Source organism: Plasmodium berghei (assembly GCF_900002375.2).
Source record: "Plasmodium berghei ANKA genome assembly, chromosome: 12".
Classification (NCBI taxonomy): domain Eukaryota; phylum Apicomplexa; class Aconoidasida; order Haemosporida; family Plasmodiidae; genus Plasmodium; species Plasmodium berghei.
Window position 1 is genome coordinate 915,729 of NC_036170.2, and position 24,633 is coordinate 940,361.

The window sequence follows — 24,633 nt, forward strand, 5'->3', positions numbered from 1 at the left end:
AAAAAATATTATAGAAGCATAGAAGAGTTAAAGTACAGCTATTTCCTAGAAAGTATTACATGAATGAGTTATATAATTAAAATATAAGATAAAATAATAATTTTAATATTTAACATATCCTATAAATGATATGCATGTTTATATTTAATTTATTACACCTGAAAACAAAAAATAAGATTTATTATTCTGATTAATACTTTATCGCGAGTTTGTTTATTACATTTTTAATTTTAAAAACAAGTGAAGTTACTTAAATTGGAAAAAAACATTAACATAAATAACTAGCTATTTTTTATAATAGCTAGCAGAATAGTCATAAAAATTGAGGCATGTCAATAGTAGTGATCATAATAACACATTGAGACAGTATCCTATCTATATAACTAAATATTTTATGTTTTATTTTTATATATAATATTTGGAACATTTTGTTTATTATATAACCCATTTTAAGGTGTTTAAAAAAAATACTTAATTTCCGTTGGTATATTCGTTTATTAATTTATATTTGCAAAAAAAAAAAAAATGTCAAATTGGAGAATTAGCGAATTGGGAAATTGGATATCAAATGGCATAAGCCAATTGGGTGCAAATGCTGTATCAAATATAAATTCAATTATCCCTATGACCATAGAAGAACCTGCTACTTCATCAATTATTCCCAATACCCGTAATAATATATTTTTAAATATAAGTGACTCAGATGATGATTCAGATGATAGCTTATTATTAAATATTGATAAGGATGATCATAATAATCAAAAAAAAATATTAAATATGAATAATAATAATTATGATGATTCAGATGATGATGATTATTATGGTAATAATAAAACGTTTTTGAACATGAATAATAATAATAATGATGATTCAGATGATGATTCGGATTATGGTAATAATTTTGATTATACATTAGGATATTATTTGACAAAAGAAGAACGTGATAAAAAAAAAAAAGGTTATACTCCAAATAACTTGGGCGATATTCCAGACGAATATGAAGGTATATTCACATCAAAGGCAGCACAGAGAAAAATTACCACCCCATCAAGTAAAAATAAAAACGTGGGCCCAACCAAAACTGCAAGTGCAGATGCAAGAAACAGTTCAAATCCAGTCCCGAGCACAAGCAAAAATGAAAATCCAATCCCGAGCACAAGCAAAAATGAAAATCCAGTCCCGAGCACAAGCAAAAATGAAAATCCAGTCCCGAGCACAAGTAGGCAAAGCAATAGTACCTACACACAAATGGGGGGAAAAAAAACACAAAAAAGTGATAAAAGTAAAGATGAAAAAAAAGATAGTGAAGAGCCAAAACAAGAAAGTGGTGGGTTTTTTAGCAGTTGGGGATTAAATTCACTTTTTTCTTATGGAGATACATCAACATATTGCAATGAATATAAAACTGGTTATCGTTTAGATGATGAAGCCAAGCAAGTATTGAATGATAGTTTCACATATGAAAATTATTTAAAAAACAGAAAAAGAGGAAATAATCCCATAGATTCACAAAATCCATTCAATAAAAGAAATAGCCGTCTAAGAGATAATGACATGCGTATCTGTGTAGATACCACATATTATGATATATTAGAAGTGAATCCAAATGCACCAATGAAAACTATAAAAATGAATTATTATAAGTTAGCATTACGTTATCATCCAGATAAAAATCCTAATGATGAAAATGCAAAATTAAAATTTCAAAAAATAAATGAAGCATATCAAGTATTAAGTGATGAAGAAAAACGAGAAGAATATGATAGATGTGGATTAAATGCAGTTAATGGGATGTTTATGTTAGATCCATCTGTGTTATTTATTTTATTATATAGTTCTGAAGAATTAAAAGATTATATAGGTACATTAAGAATTGCATATTATATTCAAATGATATATAATAGTTCTGAGTCTATTGAAGATTTGCATTCCATTCGAAGTATAATAAAAAAGGAAATAGATTTAGAACAGAATCAAAGAGAAGTAAAATTGGCTTTACTTTTACGAGATAAATTAAAATTATATATGGAAGATGAACAAGCTTGGACTAAAAAAATGGAAACCGAACTTAAAAAAACAACGGGCTCATATTTTTCAAGTTCTATATTAGGATCTATTGGATGGATATATAATAATGTTGCATCTTCATATATAGCAGAAGTAACAACCCTTTGGGGGGTTGGTGCAACCTTGTCGAATGTTAAAGCATCTACTAGATCTATACAAAATCACATAGGTTTAGCCAAATCTATAATCAGCACATTTGTAACAGTTCATCAAGTAGCTTCATATTATAATGAACTAAGTCCAGATGATAATGATGAAGAAAACCCTTTTAATGAAAATAGAAAAACGACGAAAAAATTTAGTGAAAGTGATGATGATTGTGGAGAAGGAACAAGCACAGGTCGAACTTTAAAAAAAGATAAAGAAGTTGATCCAAATGATTTTGAAGGGACTGGAGATGTAAATTTTGGTTTTAGCATATCTGATTATTTATGGAGAAGAAATGATACCAAATTAGATGATAAATCTAAAAATATACAAGAATCAGAAGATTCTGTAAAAAAGAAAATGGAAAGAGAAGTATTAATGGAAAAATATCAAACTAAGGCATTTGGCTCAATAATAAAAAATGTACTTTCACTTGTTTTATGGGATGTAGAATCGACTACTAAAGGAGTAGCACAAAAGTTAGTACGTGATGAAGGTGTAGATATTAATACTCGATTAAAAAGAGCATATGCCTTGAAACAACTAGGAGATATGATGCTAAATTTGTCAAAAACTGAAAAGGATTTGTTTGATGTCAAAAATTTAGATATTAGCCAACTTTTTGATGATCTTATTTTAAAGGCAGCCAAAAAAGCAGAAGAAGAAGAAGCAGCAGCAGAAGCAGCAGCAGAAGCTGAATCAACCAAAATTGAGAGGGATGAAAAATACAGTGGTCTAAGGCATAATCAAAACAAGTCATGAATTTGTTAATTTCAAAATAAGCTTAGATATGCATACAAAACAAGGTGTACTTTCGCTTCGAATTAAATTCTATGACTTTTTTCTCTTTTAATTAAAAAGTGCAGCATCTGTAATATATATAACTCCCTTTGACATTCAAATTCCAAGACAAATCAATTTAATTCAAATGCTTGATGATTTATAAAAATTTTATTTAAACATAAAATAAAATAGTAACTTCCTATAATTTTAAGTGCCATACACTGTGTACGCATCCTATTTGTATATATTTATCCGTGTTATTTTATAACTATTAGAAATAATATATGGTTGCTATGCAATCAATCCTATATATATACATATATATATGCGTTTCATTTGACAATGCTAGCATTCCCCTATAATTTTTCGGATATTTCTGAACATATATATTTTTAAATGATTTATATTATTTGGTTTGATTTTTGTGTTTTTGGTGATATGGCTTTCTTTTCATGATTATTTTTATTTATGTTATGTCGACATAGAAAATTTGCAAATACTACATTACATAATTTGATTCATTATATTGTATAAATATTTATAAATATGTAATATTCATTTCACATTTTCATTATACATTGTATATTGCATATTTTTTATCGTTCGAATATTAAAAAAAAAAAAAAATTTTGAGTTTTTATTTTTATATCTATACTATTATGTTTGTGAAGGCTTTGTGGGCTTTTTATTATCCTTAATTTTAATTATTATATGATAATTTCTAAACAATCTAAAATTATTTATTTGCATTTTTTAATTTGATTTAAGATTCGTGATTGTATGTAAAAAGTTATTTTTTAAATAATAAATTACAACAAAATGAAAAAATAGAAAAGTAAAAAAATATTTTTGTATGCATAAAGAATAAAAATCGATATATAGATAAAATTAAATTGAGATTGACTACAAACTTATGAGATCTTTTAAATCAGATAAGAATTTATCTGTTTGAGGTTTTGGAAGTTTTTCATATTTATCCATCTTTAAGCATGTCATAATACATTGTTTTAAATTTAATAAATTGTCACAAGTTTCTAAATAATTTGAAATAGACATAAAATGAGCAAATTCCATTTGATGATTATTCATTAACTTTATATTTGGAACAATTAAAATTTTTTTATTTTTTCGTAAGCATTCAAATGTTGTTCCTACCCCTGCATGACTTAAAATCAGATTAGCTTTATCATAATATTTATTAATACTATTTTTGTATCGAAAATATTTTACTTTTTGTAATAAAATTGAATTTTTATTTTTGTAATTGTATATTAACTTAGGTATATATTTAGAGTTTCCAATTTGTATAGTTAATTTTGTAAAACCATTTTTTTTTAAAAATATGTGAAATTCTTTTTTATCTATATACTCAATTAACTCATCAAATTTATAAGAACCAACTGTAACAAATAAGTACATTTTTATGGATACAAATATTAGCTATATGATTATATGTATGCTTTTTGTCTCTATTTTTTGTAAGCAAATAATATTTCCTATTTTTTTCTATACTTAACAAATTTGAAAAATATTTATAATCTCTATAAACAATTTTGTTTCCTTTAATTTAACTAGTAGATATTAGTTTGATGAGTTTATACACACATACATACCTCCTTCCTTATATTATTATTAGCTTACTACTATTTGTGATTGTTAATTATATTTTAGCTTTTTTTTTTTTTTATTTCCTATTTATAAAATAGCTAGCTGGAATATTCATTTAGGGCATAAAAATAGCAACTATTAAATATGTAAGAAAAAAAAATAAGATATAAAAAAATAAAATAATAAGAAAGTAAGAAAATAAGAAAAAGAACTTAGCATATTATCAAGGAATATACACATAAATGGAGAAAAAAATAATACTCATAAAAATATGGAATATATCATATTTCGCATATTATTATTATTGCCGTTTTGTATCATTTATTTTTGTGCCGCAAAATCGATTATTATATAAGTCATGTTCAAAAGGGTTATGTAAAATATGCTAATAATGTGTGTACGTTTTTTTTTTTTTTTAATATAAAAATATAAAGAAAAATAATACATTTAGTATTTCTCATTTTATTTATACATATATTATTTTTTTTAATATTTGTTCAATGATTATATGTTATTTGTTTTATTCCCCTAAACATACATCATTTTGGAAAAAAAAAATGGCACCCTGATCATATTGTTTTATTTCCTTTGTGTATATTACATAAATTATACCTAGAGCTTTTGATATAGCAATTAAACTATATAAAGCTCTCTTTTTTCAAGCGTATACATATATAAGCATGAAATCGTATTAACACTTGTATATATATCCTATACATTCCTAATTTTGAAATAGAAATATAAAAAGCGATGAAGTTGCTTTGCACAATTCTTCATAAGAACGTTAATTCTCTTTTTTTCTTTTCCCCAAGTGATTTATGATATGCATGTATATGTGGGAATCGTTTATGCATATTAAGTGTCTATATATTCATGCACAAAGGGGTAGGTAATATATATGCGTCTGTTTGAATGTCAAACTGCTATGAAATCCTTCTCTTTTTCCCCCTTTTTTTTAAAAACTGGACAATTTTCACTGAGGAACTTAGAAATATGTTCATATTATTTGTAAAAATATCTAGAAAAAATATAATAAAGCAATGGCGTATTAGTTAACATTGTATATATATATGTGCATATACATACCGCTCTCCTGTTTTAGTTTCGTATTTTCACAATTCCGTTGTGTCTACCCTCACCTATATTTTTATATATCAATTAATTTTACACATGTTTTTATGTATACAAATTTTATGATATATTTTTTATTTTTTATGTCAAAAGCTACGAAACTAAAAAAAAAACAACAATGTTATTTTTTTTTTCAAACAATAATAATATTTGATTTATATCTTAAACAAAAATAATTTACAAACATTAAGAAAATTAGAAATTGAATATATGAGCTTCAAATTAAATAATGAACCTAAAATTAAAAGCATGACCTTGTATTTAAAAACAAATTACGACCTTGATCTTAAGAGAAAAGACAGAAATTTGATTTATTATTTGTTTTTTTCCAAAATATTTATCGTATAATACCAGTGGCAAATCATTCATTTTAATTAGTGTGTGCATATTAGTACCGAATCGAGTTGTCAGATAAAATAAATATATATATATATACAGAAATCACATGATTTGAGGAAGCAAAGAAAAATAAGAAATAAACTGATTTATGCGTCCATAAAATGAGTATAGGAAAAAAAACACAATATAATATAAAGGTGGATATACATGAAGTTAAAGATTTGAGTTTTCGAGAAAGTACAAATGAAAAAGAGATAATACCTAACCCTTATATTGAAATAAGAGTTAACGATGAAACAAAATGTACAGCCAAAAAAAATCAAGCAGTAAATGTTGTATATAATACATCATTTAATTTTTCTATGGATTTAACTGACTATGATTTTCAAAGAACAAGTGTAGAAGTGTGTGTATTACATAAATATACAATTCAGAGTGCACTAATTGGAAAATGTTCTTTCAGTTTAAATTATGTATATTCAAAAGTACAACATTGGATATATAGAATATGGGTTAAGTTGCGAAATCCTGATCTGCCTTTAGATGATGTAGGGTATTTATTAATATCTGTTGGGGTATATGGCCCTGGTGATTCTATACCAATTATAAATGATAGCATAAAAACAAATATGCATGAACATGAAATATGTGCAAATAATAAAGGAATAGATATGCATATAACACATTATGATTTATGTATAAATATATTTAGAGGTCAAGATATCGAATTTATAAACAATGCTAACAGTTTATTCCAAAATAATTTAGAACCATATGTTAGGGTAATACATAACGGTTTTGAAGAAAAAACTAAAATTATACGAAATGATCCAAACCCTGTTTGGAATTTAAGTGTTCATTTACCAACATGTACACCTTGTTATGATAAAAATATTATTATAGAATTAATTAATGGAGAAACAAATGGCGTCGTTATATTTAGTATTTTACTAGATTTTTTTGAAATACTAAAAAGGGAAATAGTTCCACGATGGTTCAATATTTATTATAACCCTCAGAATTACATCTTTCCTAGAAGCAGTATTTATTCCCAGAATGTCAATCAAAATTCTACGAATCCTCATGCTTTTGGAAATAATCAAACTTCGAATAATAATCAGTCTGTTGCCGGTATTGGCAATACAATTAATAATGTGAGCACATTTGGGAATTATTTATTTTCAGGAACAACTGCAGAAAAACTTTTTAAGAATGCAGCACAAGGAATAAATATTAATGATATATTAGGAATAACAAAAGTACAAAATATATTTACTAATGATATTTTAAAAGAATTTTATCTTTATGGGGGTCGTATATTTTTAGGAGTAAATATTACAAAAACTCATGCCCCTGGGCCTATATGTATAAAATCAGCAAAAATAGAACATGACCCACCCAACAAAGAATATATATTTTGTGCTGACATTTATGAAATATTAGGAGTAGAAGGAAATAATAAGCAAGGAGAATATGAGACTAATAATTTGAATAATATAAATGATGGAAATGTGTTAAATGAGAAAAATAATTTTAATAACAATGGGGATAGTATTATATGTGTATGTGGATTAGGACCTCACAAATTAAAAACGCCACCACTACTTCCAAACGAAGTAGGATCTTATGTTTTAAATGAAAGTGCGGGAAGAATAAATGAGTTTCGTATTTTTTTACCACAAAATAATAATGAACAAATTTATGATATATTTCTTTATATATATGTAAAGTCAAATATATCAGTTACAGACTGGATTACAAACAGACGAAATATTTATAATAGCATTTTAAATACAGAATATGAAGATGGTGATATAAATAAGATTCAGAAAATAAATAAAATGAGTTCAATAAATCAAATATCTGATGATATGGTTAACAACAATTCTGAAATTTTAAATAATTATAAACTAAAAAGTTTTGTCAGAATACCATTTAAATATTTACTTTTGAATGAAAATAAACCTAAATGGTTTTCTATGAAAAATGTTGAAACAGATGCACATGATTATAATATATCTTTTTTTGCAAATTTAATACCTTGTAATTTATATAAAAAAAGACCAAAAAGGTTAGAATATAAATTGTCACGATATTTTTTTCGTGCTTTAATATATGAGGGTTTACATTTTCCAGCTAAAGGATATAATGCATTTCCTGACCCATACATAAAAATAGAAATAGCTGGACAAACTATAAAAACAAGTACTATTTTACATACATTAAATCCAAATTATTATGAAGCATATGAAGTTGAAGTTATATTACCAACAAATTTAAATCTTGCTCCAGATATATCGATAGAAGCTTTTTCTGTTAATAAATCATTTCTTTATAATGATGATATTTTATTGGGTTCATGTACATATCCTATCATGAAAGTTCCAATGGAATGGAAAAGATCACCTATATGGATAAATTTAAAATCTTCTCAATATAAAAAGTGTAAAGCAAAATTATTAGTTGCTTTTGAATTAGTACCTTATGAAAAAGTAGTTAATGATGATCAGTATCCATTTTATGATGATATAAGGCCATCAACTTTACCTGGTCATGTTTCTTTATTTTTAGTTGGGATTCGTATGTTTAAACCTTTGAAAGATCCATCTGTCACTGTTTGTTTTGGTCGAGATATAGATGACACATCTCAATTTTTATGGTATGAAACTACTAATAAAGTTATATCAGGAAAAGAAGGGAATTGGAATTTTTTAAAATATTTTTCTCTAGATGTAGCATTACCCAAGCGTATGCAACATCATAGTTTTTTAGAAGTTCGAGTTGAGGATAGAGGATCTAATACTGGTTTTTCTGGTGGTACTTCTAATGGATATAATTCAATTAATGCCATAAATAATGATAATTTAGTAGGTACTGCGTATATAACCCTAAACCCGCTACTCCCATGGTTATATGAATATGAACAAAGAGAATGTATAGAATTGTTTAAACTGCATCTATTGGAAGAGGTTCTAATTGAGGATGCTGAAAAGGCGCGGAAAACATATAATAGTGCATTGATATATAAAAAAAGTTCAATATTTTCTAAAAAAATGTCAAATGATATATTTGAAATACAAGGAACAGATGAAGAAAGAGATGGGTATGGTAATAATAATGTTTTTCATGCATTATCGTTAAATATGTTAGAGGAGAACCCATTTTTAGAATATGGTGATGAAGATGTAGAAGAACCAGATGAAGGTGAAAATGGGTTAAAAAATGTGATGCACAAAATAAAAGATGATATAAATAAAGAGGATAGGGCAGAAAACAAAAATAGTGTAACCGAATTGGAGAAAAAAATAAATTCAAATGGTATTCTTAGTCCAATTGAAACAAATGGAATGAGAGCAGTGAATGAATTTGAGGAAATCCCAAATGAAAATAATCAAAAAAAAGAAATTAAAAAAAAAAAAAAAAGTCGAAAAAATATAAACAATGAATATCTTCCTTATAATGATCCAGATTTTGCAAATGTTCGAATTGAAGACCCATTAGAGCATGTTTGTTTTACACAAAAAACTGGTGGTATAGATAATGATATAGATGTAACTGGATATTCAAACAACAATAAATCCATCTCAAATATAAATGATAATCATGTGAATAAACAATATACATCAGCCAATACATTGGACAATGCCGAAAATTGTGGGAAAGGTATTTATGGATTTAGTGAAGATATGTTAAATTTTCAATTATCATTAGCATATGATGATGACCATGATGAATTGCAAAGAGAAGAAATGTTATATGAATATGAAGTAGATATGGATATAAATGATTTACCTTATTTAAGAGCAACGATATTTAGATGCACAGATTCTGGAATACCAGAAGCAGTTGGTTATTTGAAATATATATGTAATGTATATGATGAAAAAACAATGCATAAAAAAAAAGAAATGGTTAAAGCATGTGATAACCTAGTAAGAGAATATAAATTAACAAGAAATTTAGTAGTAAGAGCATATATTATTCAAGCAAGAGGTTTGAACCCGCCATCAGGGGCTACAGATATAACGACATATATATGGATAAAAAATAGTGATGAAATAACAAACATTCCAGGTGGTTTATCACATAATATTAAAGATACAGGACATACAAAAAAGCAAGGATATAAACCTGAATTCAATAGATGTTATCAATTATTATGTTCATTTCCTGATGAATCTATTATACAAGTATGTGTAATGAATCAAGGATCTATATCTGATGAAGTGATAGGATATACATATATAGATATGGAAGATAGATACTTTAACAAAAAAATAAAGCAACTAATGTTAGATGACATTATGCCAATAGAATTAAGATCATTGAAATTAGAAAATAGTACAATATCACATGGATCTTTAAGATGTTGGTTTGAAATATTTACAGAAGAATTTGCGCAATTAAATCCTGTTAAAATTTTATGTTCAAATGAACCTGATGACTACCAATTAAGATTAGTTGTATGGAAAGTTTTGAATGTAGCAATGGATAATAATTCGACAGTTAGTTTATTTGTTAGATGTATATATGCAGATGATGATTCTGAAGATATTAGAGATACAGATATACATTATAATAGCAAAAATGGGAAAGGTATATTTAATTGGAGATTTGTTTATAATGTTAAAATACCTACAAATTCAACAACTATTAAAGTTCAAATACACAACTATGCTCTTTTATCATCAAATGAACCCATTGGTGAATCATCTCTTGATTTATCTGCTCATTTTTATCGAGCTCGTAAAAAGAAAGGTTTCTATCATATACCCAGGTATGTTTATTTTTTTTGAAGCATAATTTAAGTATATTGTTTGATCGAATTTTTTTTTTTTTTTTTTCCTCAAAATTTATATTATATGAACATTTTATGTAATCACCTTTTCCTACTTTGTTAGATTCTCCATTTCTTGTAAACACCCAGCACATAAAAACAAAATCCGAGGAAATATAGAAGTCGAAGCATGCATATTGCCAAAGAATGAAGCAGATATTGATCCAGTTGGAAATGGACGTGATGAACCAAATAAAGATCCATTTTTACCACCAATAACAGAAAATAGAACCTATGTAGATTGGGTAACTATAAATGAAAAACTGGGAGATGCAACTGCATCTATAATGCAAGGATTGAAATGGACAGGTATATCGATCATGTTTGTTTGCATATGTGTAGAATCCAAATGGAGCAATGTTAATATAATAAATAGAGTACTAAAAATAGTAAAATTATAAATTTATCATATATTTTCACCTTCTTTTCAGGAGTATGGGTTATGGTTGCATTCATTGTTATTGGAATTTTATTTATAATGTTTTTGTTAAAATGAAGACAGAAGTAATGAATTGTATCTCATATAGACATTCAGAATGAAATTTACCATATCTTTTATTTTGCATCTAACAGAATCACGAATTTATTTTAAACAGTGCTCAAGCAAGTTTCACAAAAAAAAAAAAAAAAATTATTAATAAATGTAAAAAAATTTGAGATAATCAATTCGATTTAATTCTCTTTTTTCAAATATATGAAAATTTTTCAAAACACATTCATCCATATATGAAACCTTTTTAACTAAGTTCCATATATTTTTATAAATATATTCATATTCTGTGTATTGATGTTTAATACTATGTATATGAACTGCATGCTCACATAACTCATTTAAAACATGTCCTAAATTTTTTTTATAAAATATTATTTTAATTATTTGTTCCGTTTTATCTGATTTATTTGATTTTATATTTTCATAATAGTATCCATTATTTAATGAAAATGTAACAACTTTTATAAGTTTATCGATTTTATTATAAAGAATAAATAATTCATTTTTATTTTTAAATAATTTTGTATCTAACAAAAAATATATATATGAAGAAAGTATGTGTATTTGTTTATTTAAAGAAACCAAAGGAACCACATCTATTATATAATCGGTTGTTAGGAATACAGTTTTATTATATGAATTATTTAAATTTGGTGAAATATTATATTGTATATCATTTGCCATTATTAAATCAGTTGCTTTTTTATATAATATATTTGCTTTCTTTGTATTTTTCATATCATAGTCATAAAACTCAGCTAAATGAAATATTGTGAGAATGTCTTTATCCCATTTTATTTCATTTCCCAGTTTTTTATCATTAATATCATTTGTATTAGGATGGCCTAAAATTTTGATTTCTATATATTTATATAAAATAGATGCTATTTTATAATTTTGTAATATATCTAAATTAGCTCTTGCAACTTCAGCTATATGGATTGCACATTTATTATCTGTTTTTATGCATCTAGATATCCATGGCATAAAATATGAAATGTCAGCATATTTTGATTCATCAAATTGATGATAGGGTTCATGATCTTCAACAACTTCTGAAGTAAATTTTATAACACTATATTTTCCATTTCTATATAAAGTTTTATAATTGGTATCATCATATATTACTTTTTGGCAGAATCTGAAATTTTGTTTATTTGTGCATCTAGAATAATTAGAATCTATTTGATCCGCTAAAGTAAATGCACTTATTCCCTCATTTATAGATGCACATCTATAAATATTACTAACAATATAACGAATTTTATATTTTTCATAATAATATTTTTTTGCATCAGCAAAAGGTATGCAACTGGCTAGCATATAATAATCTTGAACCCGTTTTCGTAACCCTACATCTTCATATTGTGGATGTAAAATCATTTTAAAATTAGTTGTTGATCTTAAAAAACTAGATGTAGGTATATCGGCCAATATTGGTTCCCCATCTTTTATATTTATTTTCATCCAATTAATTAAATCTAAATTATTTTGCAGATTCGGGGGCTCGTTCCGTATAATATTTATGTATTCATATTTCGGAAAGTATTTTATAAATGGGTATATCCATTCATAGATGCAAATTATATGTATTATAATTTTTGTCGATTTTTTCAGTTTTCTGTAAAAAAATGAAAGAAAATGGAAATATATCACACATCGATGTAATAAAAAAAATATATGGGTATATTTATTTTTTTGTAAGTTTCATAAAATTTTGTATAAATCATAGAAATAGTGCATGTATCTTTACATAATGTAAATATAATATAGTATTGAAATATATATAATTCAAACTAGCTATATAAATTAAAAAAATGCTTATGTTTTACCTGAACAAAGGAAAAGAAGGGCCAATGATAATAAAAATAATATTATTTAAAAAAGTAGTAGATCCAACCAAAGATGAAATGACACACAAAAGAGGCAAAGATAAGACCCGAAGCCTTGTTATTATTAACATAAGGAATATAAAAAATATAGTTTGTGTTAATAAAAAAACAAAATTTGAAGTAATAAATTCATTATATTTTATTATATCTTTTTTTCTGTATATAGATTTTAAATATATGGTTATATAAAAAATGTATATAATTCCAAATATAATAAAATAATCGAACAAAGCTGTTTCTTTTATCATGTTTAACATATTTTTTGAAAACGGTTTAAACTCACCCCCTGCACTATATATCATTGTGTCAAAATTATGATTCCCTATATTTAGTCTGACTTTTAATAATGAAAGAACATGTGAATCATCTTTTGCTTTATTTATTATAAGCATTCGCAAAAATATAAATATAAATAATGATATAAATCCTCTTTTTAGTATAAATTTTATTTTTTTTAATATATTAAAATTTTCTATAATATTTTCATCTATTTTTATCTTGTCTTTTTTAAGAAAATTATTTTTCATTTCATCAAATCCTTCTACTGTTTTGTTAATTATATTATCATCTTTTCTACTCACATTTGAGTTTGAACTATTTTTAAAAATATTCATCAACATATGAATTAAAGATTTATCTTTTTTCCTATTTTCTTCACTTTTAATTTTTTTTAATTTATCATCTTTAATTGTTGTGTTATTTTCTGGGCTTATAACATCACTATATATTATTGTTACTAAAATTGAAATAAGGACATATGGGAAATATGTATATATCATATATCTTGGAAAAAATGTAACTATTACAGATAATATATAAGATAAACCAAAAACAATTAATATTTTTTTTAATTCTTTTTCTAGATCATATCCCAATAAATAAACTATAAATAGACTAACAATATTAGTTAGCAAAATGAAAACAGAAAATTGCCATGTTATTAAAAAAAAAAAAACACACAAAAGTAAATGTGCGTAGTTTAAAGCTGATATCTGTTGAAGAAAAAAGAAAGAATGAAAATAAAATATAAACATGTACTACTATTGGATATCAATGTTGTACCATATATTAGTTTGGAACATCTATCCATATAATATATAAATATGAACAAACGTAAATATCCTTATTTTTTTATTACCTTCTTTTCCCTAAGAATAATGTATATATGTAAAATAATTCCCCACATGTAAACAGAAGCAAAATTTTCTCTTAAAGGAAATCCTGAAAAAAAAAAAAAAAAGTGAAAAAATGGTAAATATATATATTTGAATATCAAAAATATTTTTTGTACTTTTTTATGTGTGAATATTATTGATTAATACCAGCTAATCTCATTATAAACTTTTCACGAAAACATGAAAAAAAAAGCATTATAAATATGATTCCAGAAGAATATGAGTTTCCTAAAAAAAATATATGAACCATGTAGATCAAACCAAAAGTTACAGTTTATAAACATTTTTTGAATTTTTCATATTTATACCTATATATACAGAAAAAAAAAATAGTGTACTGACACTAGCCGCTTGAGAAAGAAGGGCTAAAAATAAATAATTAAAATGTGTTTTTAAACTATATAAATGTACAATAGATATGGATATATGTCTTATTTGATGTTTCAAAAAAAGAAAATAAGGATATAATAAAAATAATCATAGTGATAATTATGGTAATTGGTTACCTGCATAAGCATAAAAGTTGTATGGGGTTGCAAAAAATGTTTCTAATTTTATAAGGCGCCATATTGTTCCAAGTATTATTTCTTCAAATATGGAAAAGAAATGAAACAATATAAAGATTCTAAACCAATGAAATATGAATATTGAAGATTACTCAACTTATTTCATTTCTAAATTACCTGGATAAATATTAAAACGCTGTAGTGCATTTATTCGATTAGGATACTCGCTTCTATCGTCATTTCTAAAAATAAGACATTTAAATGGGCGAAGTGGGTTAGTTGAAGTGGATGGTGTCAAAACAGGGGATGTGTATCACTTCTTACTGGTAATAGTAATTTTTATTTCATCTAATTATTTATTTTTTTTATAAATACATGATCAGATTAATGCCATCCAAGTAATTTTTAGATTTAACTATATCATCATAAAAAGAGAAATAAAATGATTCCTAAAAAAATATGATATACATTTAATGTGGGAATAATGTGTTCATGGGAATATATATAAATATAAATTGTTTATATTGATGTGTGTTATCAATATTTTGTTCTTAAATTTCTTACCTCGGAATATAATGATACCTTTTGTTCTTCATAACTTCTACAAAATTCATATTGATACCTCTTGTAAAATGTGATAAAAACAAACAGACTAAATATAAAATGGAAGAAAAGGGAAATATTAAGAATGAAAAAAAATTACAAAATGGCATGTATTAATATTTTCCGTTTTCTACATATACAGAGTAACTAATTTTTTATTTGTTATCCATTTAAAGAACATATTAAATTCATAAAAATAAATACATATATGAATATATTATGTGTGAATTTATTATATATTCATAAATATTATAATTTTAATAAAATTTACATAAATTATTACCAGATCAACAAAGAACAAAAAAACAGTCTCACTTTGCATTTGTCCATTTAAATAAATAGAATTATTCAATTCCCGTGTTTATTAAAAAATAAATAAAAAAGAAATATATAATGAAAAAAATTTACTACCAAGAAAATAATTTACAAATAGCAAAAAATAAAACAATGGAAAATACAATAATAATAGTGATATTCACAAAAAATATATGGGCAATAACATGAAATAAGCACTTAGTATGTTATTTTCCGGAATAAAATGGAATTATACAAAAAATAATAATTTTTTTTATATAATTTTAAGAAAATAAAAATTAATAAAAAAATGTTCATTTAAAATTATGCATAAATATGCCCTATCTACTCATATATGTATAACATAAATTTAACGTCTTTTTTTTATTACAATAAAAAACATACTAAACAAAAAAATATTCATATGCATATCGCTATTTTGGGATATATACGCACAAAAATACAAGCTTATAAAAATCACAACTTATAAATAAACTAGCATATCCAAGTTCTCAAAAATATTATTATCCCTCTCTTCTATTCCTATATAGCAATTGCAAAATTTAGAGTTGCTGTCAGGGAAATTAAATGAAAGAGTATTATCATGATATGCATTAAATTGATTTTCCATATTAGATAACTGTTCCCATTTATGTTTATCTTTTTGATAAAAAAAGTCGTCATTATTTTTCTTTAAACTTTCAACAAAGGAAGAAAAAAGGAATGGATGAAAAACTTTTGATATAATTTTTTTATTTGGGAATTTTTTTATTAAAAGATAAAATTGTTTTGTGCAATTAGGGCATACACATAAATAAATTTTTATTCTTTTAGATTTAATTACACATTTAAATTTTAATATACTCATGTCTGTTTTGTTTGTATTTTTTTTTTTTTTTTTTTCATTTGTATGCTGTTTCTCGAGTTCCAATTCATTAATTAAGTCACTTTCACTGTTTTTATAACTTAATATATTTTTTTGATCATTAAAAAAAATTTTTTTTATATTGTTCATGAAACCTCCAAATGTACTACTACTTTTTTCTTCATTTAGATTCTGATTTTCATAGGTTAGTAGAATTTTATCATTTTTAATTAAATCAGTATATGGATCAATGTCATTTAAATCATTTTGACTTTCTATATAACTATCTGCGTTATATTCATCATTTGAACTAGTAGAATCGTTTATAGATTCTTTTAAATTCAAATCCAGTTGTTCCATATATGGTTTTTTCTCTTTTTGAATTTCCGTTTGCATTAATTTTAGCTTATTATAATTTTTCATGTTATTTTTTTCATTTAAAATAGTGATGCTTGTATTTATTTCATCATCCCTTGACATATAGTTTTCACTTTCTATCAGTTTGTTATCTGTTATGGTATAATTATTATTTAGCTTTTTAAAGTGGCTTTCTTCGAATAGCATATTAGTAGGATCTTTAAAATTGGAATGAAGCGTTTCCCTTTTTATTTTAAATACATTATTCTTATTTTTCAAAATATCCTTTGATTTTTTATAGTTTTTTATATAAATATTATGACAACTATGGGTTCTCGTTGTTTGATTATTAATTTTATCGTCTAGTTTGTTTGATGCCGCTTTAATATTTTCCACTTCATATTTTCCCTTTTTTGAGTTTAACCGGAATATATTATTATATTTACTATTCTCTTTATTATCATTTTCGTTACAAATATAATTTGAACTAATATGTTTGATAGTATAATTTCCATATTGGGGATATGGACTTATATTGTTATAATATATTTCATTATGGGGGTAATTAGTAAAAAGAATTCCACAGCTATTTAAAAATGTGTTATTAAAAATATGAATAGATAAATTATTAGCTAATTTTGTGTTTATAAAAGAGCTGTATTTTTCTAATAAAACAGTAGACAATTGAAATATTTTTCTTTCCTCTTCCAATTTTTTAATGTGTTTATTAATTATTTTGGATTCTAATTCTATTTCCTTTATTTGATCTCTTATATATTTAATATTCTTCTTTGTTTTTTTTCCCCTTTTCATAATTCTTTGAGTTGAAAATGTTTATATTTTTTGTGTTTTTTTCTCGAGTTTGTTTAAGATTTATATATTGTTGACTTTTTTTTTTCTTCGAGCCCTCATGTTTTTGCCATTTGTTAACTACACAATATGTAGTTTGGGTTATAATATAACCATTTAGAAGATTTATTTTTGCTACTTTTCTTTTTTCATTCCGTTAAAAAAAATATCAATATTTTTATTTTATTATTTTTTTTTTTCATGGAAATGTATCAAGGATAATACTTTTGGCGATACTCGACCGAATAATCTCTTTCATTTTTCTCTTATTCACTTTGACTCATTTATTTTTATAACTATATAATTATTATTTATCCATTTTGTATTTTATTTTTACATTTTTTTACCAATAAATTTACACCCATAATAGAGTATATATAATAGGGGTAAATAAAATTGCGTGATAAAAAATTTATTATTCAAGCAACTTTTTTTTTGTAAAATATCTACAAAAAAGTCGCGTTAAAGGAAAATATTTCACACTTTGCTTCCACATATAAATATATAAATAAATAAATAAATAAATAAATAAATAAATAAAAAAAGAAGAATATCAAATATTTATATATTGTAACTTATAATGAAGATGAATAATGGAGAAATTGCATTTTGAAAATTTTATTGTTTACTGTTATTCAAGCAAATCTTTCTCTTATCTCCAAAAAAATGAAAATAGCTATAAAAGTCAGAAAAAAAAAATCCAAAATAATGAGTATGAAAAGCTAGTTGATGAAAAAAAAAAAAAATATAAATGGATAAAAAAATTATCACATAGAGAATGTTCTAAACATATTTTAGAAAACCTGAAACAGAATAATAACATAAAACACGCAGAAAATAAATTTAATGGAAAAACGAAAACTAAAAAAAGGGGTTATTCACTATTATATAATATTGACGATGAACTAATTTACACATATAAAAACAACAAATTTATAAAGGATGCAAAGCACATGAAAGCTGCTTCCCTAACTGCTCAAAAAAAAAAAAATGTTTTTAAACCGAGTAAATGCATATCAATATTTAAAGGAAAAGAAGACACTGGAAAAAAAGAACGATGTAGAAAAAAAAAGCAAAATACAGAAAATGATGTTCTAATAAAAGAAAAACGTTTTTCTAATAAAAATAAATTAAAAAGCGATAATTTAATAAAAATAAAAGGAATAGAGAAAAAAGACAATAGTATTGATATATACAAATATTTATTTAATATTTTTATTAGAAAAGAATATTATAAAAAGGTATCAAATCGATGGCTAAAAAAATTTATAAAGAAAAATGGCCCTTTATATAAAGAAATAGCTAAACAATTAATTAATTTGTTGATCATAAAAAATTTTGTAATTTTTGATGTTGAATTATGGAATTTCTTTCTCCCAGAAAATTTGATAAATCATTTTAATATAAATTTACAATTTTTTTGTGGAAAATCAGGGAATAAAAAAACAGAATTTTTAAAAAATTTATTTGAATCATTTCCTTTTAAATATTCCCATGAAAATGTTCACATTATTGATATGATTGAGTATGAAAAATATCCTATTGTATATGACTATAGATATTTAACAGACCCCAACCATTTTTTAAATAGTGTCGAAATAAATGTAGATAATAAAATAAAAAATATAAATAAAGATAACTTTTCATTCAAACTATTTGATATGCCAATAATTAAAGATAGATATACACACTTATCACCATTAAGACAAGATATAAATTGTAACAAAATAAAACGGGAAGTTGATATTCATACTATTAGTTTAAAACATGTTAAAACTTCTAATACCAGCATAATAGGGGGGAATTATAAAATCGACACAAATGAAAATTCAATGAATAGTGAAAAGATAGACAATTCATGTATTAATCAGTATAAATACAAAGGTAAAAAAAAAATGCTCAGTTTTTTAGCATCTTCAGATAGTGAAGAAATGTGTAATAGCATAGATTTGCACTATATAAATAAAATAAATGAGAATAATAATTATCTTTCAAAAAGTATAAATTTATGTGATTATAAAAAAAGAACTTATATAAATAATATACTTTACCCAAATTATTATGAAATTGCACTAAAGGAATTTCTAATAACAGATGTGAAAAGTAGAAAAACAATTCAGATGATTGATTTATTGAATTTAAATTTAGAGTATATTCTTATCAATTTTACGAAAATTGCTATGATTAAACAACTTGTATGGAAAAAAAAAATGTTCAGATTGCTATATAAATATGTAAAAAGAGATAATAATACAAAATTTAAAAAAAAAAACAAAAACAAAACACTAGGGTTGAACTTATTTAACGGAGGATACTCCTTTCTATTAATAAAAAATTTAGATTTTATAAACAACTTTTCTATTTTAAAAAAAAATTGTATTATGTTTTTATTATTAAAATATATTTTTATATGGAAAAAAATGAATTTAAATGCACATATGTTTGTTGTATCCCCAGCTTTAGATGACAATACACCAAATGGATTTAATAAAAGTGATATTGGGGAAAAAAGCCATGAAAATATTTTACTACAATTGAATCCTTATATAAATAAATACTTTCTTTTTATTTTACCTAACTTCCTTCATCATAACGATAGATATATAATATTAAGACATTTGTATAGAAAACACAATTTACCATATTCAATTAAAACATTGAAATATATTTCTAAAATAACAAATAGTTATTGCGAAGAAAATTTGATCAAACTATTCCAAGATGAATACAAGGAAAGAATTATTTATTTATTAAAAAAAAATAATATAAGCAAACATGAAAATTCGAATAATAATGTGGAGGATATAAGTAATGTTGATAATCTTTTGAATATAAAAAATAATATTAAAAAATTAATGTCAAGAAATAAAAATAAAAAAATTAATTTTTTTAATAAAACTCTTAATTTCCAATGTGATTCACATTTATTTATTCACGGAAAAGAAATTGAATTATATAAAAAAAAAAGTTTTGAAAGGTTAAATAAAAATGATAAGGATAGGACATACGGGTTTTATCAAATGGTGGGGGAAAGTGAATTAATTAATAGACTGAAAAATGAAGTTGTTCATAATTTTATTCATAAGGGAAAACAAAAGCCTTATAATAACAATGATTGCGAGAAAAACCTTTTTGATGGTGTGGGTATATTAGTATATGGAGAAAGTGGATCTGGAAAAACTTTCATATCAAAAATAATAATAGAAGAATGTAATTGTAATTCTATTATTATAAATTGTGCTAATATATTTAATAAAATAATGGGTGAATCTGAAAAATTTCTTAATGAGGTATTTGAATATGCAAAAAATAAATTACAACCATGCATAATTATGTTTGATGGTATTGAAAATATTTGTTTTAAACATGATTTATTTTCAAATTCTATTGATAAATTTTCTGAGCGATTAAAATTATGTTTTTACGAAAATCTAGATAAGTTGCATTTTGAAAAAAAATGGAATCCGAATTGTAAAAGGAACACTAATTCAATTATAATCATTTGTACAACAACTGATATTAATAATCTTGATAATAATTTACTAGTAAATCATAGAATCAGGCATATATATCAAACTAAAAGCTTTAGGTTTTGGGAGAATAAAGATGTATACAAACTTTTTGAAAACTGCTTAAGATTTAATAATATAGATCCAAATGTTTTAATAAATTCAAAAAAATTTCAAAAATTTATACAAGAAAATATATTAAGTAGGAAGAATATATTATCACCCCTTGACATCTCAAATATGTGTTCAGATACGCTAGCTCGATGTATACAAATTAGCATTTCGAATGGTTAATGAAAATGAAAGGGAAACTCATCAAACATATTTTACTTATTTATTTATATAATAAATAAAATGGGAAAAAAATATATAATCTATCATATTGACATCTTTGCAACTTTTATGAGTTATATTACACATATACACATAATATACTTAAATATGCCTTTGTTATATATTTGACTTATTTACTTTTATTTTTTTACTAGGAAATGAAGTAAATATAGAAAGCTTCTGGAATATATTAAGGGAGAATTATAAATAAAGTGATAAATATGGATATATGATATTTACATCTTCTATGCTTATATGGTCATTTCAGTTTCTTGCCCTCTCGTCACTTTAACTTTAATTCAATTTTCTCGATTTGTAATTACAAAAAATATTATTTTTGAGAAAATTTTCATCTAATTTTTTTTTTTTAATTTTATATTTTATCCATTTTTCGTATTTTTTTGGTTTATATATATTTTTTTTAATTTATCTCCTAACTATACCAGAAGAAGGGGAAAAAAGCAGGAAGCCAAATTATCATATCGAAAAATTCCATTATCTAATGTTAGTAATAAAAAATCAGAAACTTACTAGCATGGATTAAAAAATTAACAGCAAAATGCATATATGTATTATATATATATATATTGATGGAAAATAACCATGAGCAATTATCATAAATATTAATTCATTTAAAATAAGCATTTTCCTCTTATTCATAATGTATATATATATATATATTTTTAATGTAATGAATATAATATGTTTCTTTAATCATACATCCTAGTTTCTATTTGAAATGTATTTAAAAATTAAAAACTTTTTCTTCTCATTTTTTTTGTGAAATTGTAATATATTGAAAGTAAAAGAATCCTAGTATGTATGTGTATATAATTTATCCGAATAATATTTTCCAAAATGGGGAGCTACATTGATTTGAGTGGATATAAAATCCCAAAGTTAGAATAAATAAAACCGAAAACATGGTTATATATATAAAGTTGTTTACTAATAATGCATATATGTGTAATTATTCATCTCTGGAACCCATATATATATAATTTATTTGTTCAATAATTAATGTATCTGTGTTATTTTTTTCACATATAAAGGAATGAGTTTGACAAAATGTGCCCATTTGAACGCCACAAACTTATGATGTCTCTTCGTATGTTGGAAAAAAACAAAAATATGAATTGTCAATATTTAACTGACTATGATATTTTAAAAAAAAAATACAAATTCATACATGATGTGGTAAGCAAATGTGAAACATGACAATGAAGATGCTTATTTTGTATTGTATAGAAATACAGGTGTCATAAGGTTATGTATTCATGCTATTTTTTTTTTTTCATCCGCAAACTTTTTAGTCTAAAGAAAATAACTCACTTTTGCAAAACTACTATAGCAGTATTTGTAACAAGTATGTTATATGTGATTTATCCAAATATAAAGAAACAAAGGTAATGAAATTGTATATATATACAACAATTTTTTAAATAATTTTTCTATAATTTCTTATTATATTGTATTATATTTTTTTTTGTGGAAAATTTGTAGATAGGACTAAGGTGGAGAACAGAAGAAGAAATAATCAAAGGGAAAGGACAGATAATATGCTCTTCTAAAAAATGTGATAATACAGATTTAAATACATATGAATTTTTATTTCAATATGTTGAAGAAGGAATCGAAAAGAAAGTAATTTTAATAAATAATTTTTAATATGCATATATAAGGATACGCATATTCTTATACTTTGTATTTATTTACACATGAAATTTACCATATTCAGTTTTTCATTTTACAAAAATAAATAAATAAATATGATAATACAAAAAAATTTAACAATTATTTAATTATAGACCAAAGTAAAAGTACGAGCATGTATGGACTGCGCATATAAATTGCATTATAGGAAAATTAAAAAATATTTAAAAAAAAAGAAAAAAAAAAGAATAAAAAAAAACAAACGAAAAGAGAAAAGGGTTAAACATAGAAGAACAAGCTCAAGTAATGAATGTAGTAATACTTCATCGAGTTTGAATTCAAATCACTCAAAATCAAACAAACGGGAATTATACTATGTAATATTATGCTTTCTATATATATTTGTGTGTGTGCACATATTAGGATTGAACATTATATCATCTTTTTCATTAATATGTAAGAAAAATATATTTCATGATATAAAAATACTTTCCTTTTTTTCTTAGATTAAAAAAAAACTCGAAAAAATATCCTTAAAGACTCAAGAAAAAAAAAATGAAGAAAACATGTATTTTCATGATTTGATATTTTAATGCTTTTAAATGTGTGTGTGCATTTATTGCATGTATATGTTTGCATATATATGTATGTATATTAATTTATTTGTTAGTGTATTGGTTTCCTATGAAGCGTATGCTTAAACATGCAATGTGATATTCGAGAATGTTATTTGTGCATTGTTTTATATATTTATTCACACAAAACATTAATTTTTATAGCAAAATAATTTATTCGTCTATTAACCTATACATTTATTATTTTTTTGTTTTTAATTTTACATATTTATTTTTTATGTTTAATCTTTCTCGTGTGTGCACTATTTTTACAACAATGTTTAAATTTGAAAAATACCGCAAATCTTAAAGTACAATCATTTATAAATTTATAATTACAATTATGAGAATTCATCATGGGATTTAAGTCGGTATAGTAGCTTAGAACAAGCTTATTATTCTTATATAAGTTTGTCCTAAGAATAAGTAGCAGCCTTATGTATATACACATGTATAACATATTTTTGTTTATTCGTAAAAGAACATAATAAATTCTCCAAAATGGGGAAGTGGCTGATGGTCTAAAACAATTTTCACATAAAAAACGCACACATGAAATAAAGTAAAAAATAAACATG

The 24,633-nt window shown here is 23.9% G+C and overlaps 7 protein-coding genes across 7 annotated transcripts; 4 read left to right on the forward strand and 3 right to left on the reverse strand.

Annotated features, from left to right (window-relative positions):
* Nucleotides 1-525: 525 nt before the first annotated feature.
* PBANKA_1224200 (DnaJ protein, putative) lies at nt 526-2,976 on the forward strand (the record flags this gene model as incomplete). The annotated part of the gene is made up of 1 exon (XM_034566311.1): nt 526-2,976. The coding sequence occupies one exon, from the start codon at nt 526-528 to the stop codon at nt 2,974-2,976; it is 2,451 nt and encodes an 816-aa protein (XP_034422920.1).
* Nucleotides 2,977-3,900: 924 nt separating this feature from the next.
* On the reverse strand, nt 3,901-4,416 carry PBANKA_1224300 (UDP-N-acetylglucosamine transferase subunit ALG13, putative; the record flags this gene model as incomplete). The annotated part of the gene is made up of 1 exon (XM_034566312.1): nt 3,901-4,416. The coding sequence occupies one exon, from the start codon at nt 4,414-4,416 to the stop codon at nt 3,901-3,903; it is 516 nt and encodes a 171-aa protein (XP_034422921.1).
* Nucleotides 4,417-6,236: 1,820 nt separating this feature from the next.
* On the forward strand, nt 6,237-11,408 carry PBANKA_1224400 (ferlin-like protein; the record flags this gene model as incomplete). The annotated part of the gene is made up of 3 exons (XM_034566313.1): nt 6,237-10,852; nt 10,977-11,221; nt 11,344-11,408. 3 exons carry the CDS (start codon nt 6,237-6,239, stop codon nt 11,406-11,408), a joined length of 4,926 nt encoding a protein of 1,641 aa, XP_034422922.1.
* A 138-nt stretch (nt 11,409-11,546) lies between these two features.
* On the reverse strand, nt 11,547-15,911 carry PBANKA_1224500 (Dpy-19-like C-mannosyltransferase, putative; the record flags this gene model as incomplete). Its single annotated transcript, XM_034566314.1, has 10 exons — nt 11,547-13,026; nt 13,238-14,289; nt 14,436-14,518; nt 14,620-14,700; nt 14,781-14,837; nt 14,979-15,059; nt 15,156-15,220; nt 15,354-15,427; nt 15,543-15,630; nt 15,865-15,911. The coding sequence occupies 10 exons, from the start codon at nt 15,909-15,911 to the stop codon at nt 11,547-11,549; spliced, it is 3,108 nt and encodes a 1,035-aa protein (XP_034422923.1).
* A 448-nt stretch (nt 15,912-16,359) lies between these two features.
* On the reverse strand, nt 16,360-17,910 carry PBANKA_1224600 (conserved Plasmodium protein, unknown function; the record flags this gene model as incomplete). Its single annotated transcript, XM_034566315.1, has 1 exon — nt 16,360-17,910. One exon carries the CDS (start codon nt 17,908-17,910, stop codon nt 16,360-16,362), a length of 1,551 nt encoding a protein of 516 aa, XP_034422924.1.
* Nucleotides 17,911-18,539: 629 nt separating this feature from the next.
* PBANKA_1224700 (AAA family ATPase, putative) lies at nt 18,540-21,999 on the forward strand (the record flags this gene model as incomplete). Its single annotated transcript, XM_034566316.1, has 2 exons — nt 18,540-21,744; nt 21,944-21,999. 2 exons carry the CDS (start codon nt 18,540-18,542, stop codon nt 21,997-21,999), a joined length of 3,261 nt encoding a protein of 1,086 aa, XP_034422925.1.
* Nucleotides 22,000-22,646: 647 nt separating this feature from the next.
* Nucleotides 22,647-24,034, forward strand: PBANKA_1224800 (conserved protein, unknown function; the record flags this gene model as incomplete). Its single annotated transcript, XM_034566317.1, has 6 exons — nt 22,647-22,687; nt 22,841-22,985; nt 23,102-23,194; nt 23,292-23,432; nt 23,597-23,818; nt 23,948-24,034. The coding sequence occupies 6 exons, from the start codon at nt 22,647-22,649 to the stop codon at nt 24,032-24,034; spliced, it is 729 nt and encodes a 242-aa protein (XP_034422926.1).
* Between the last annotated feature and the right edge of the window lie 599 nt (nt 24,035-24,633).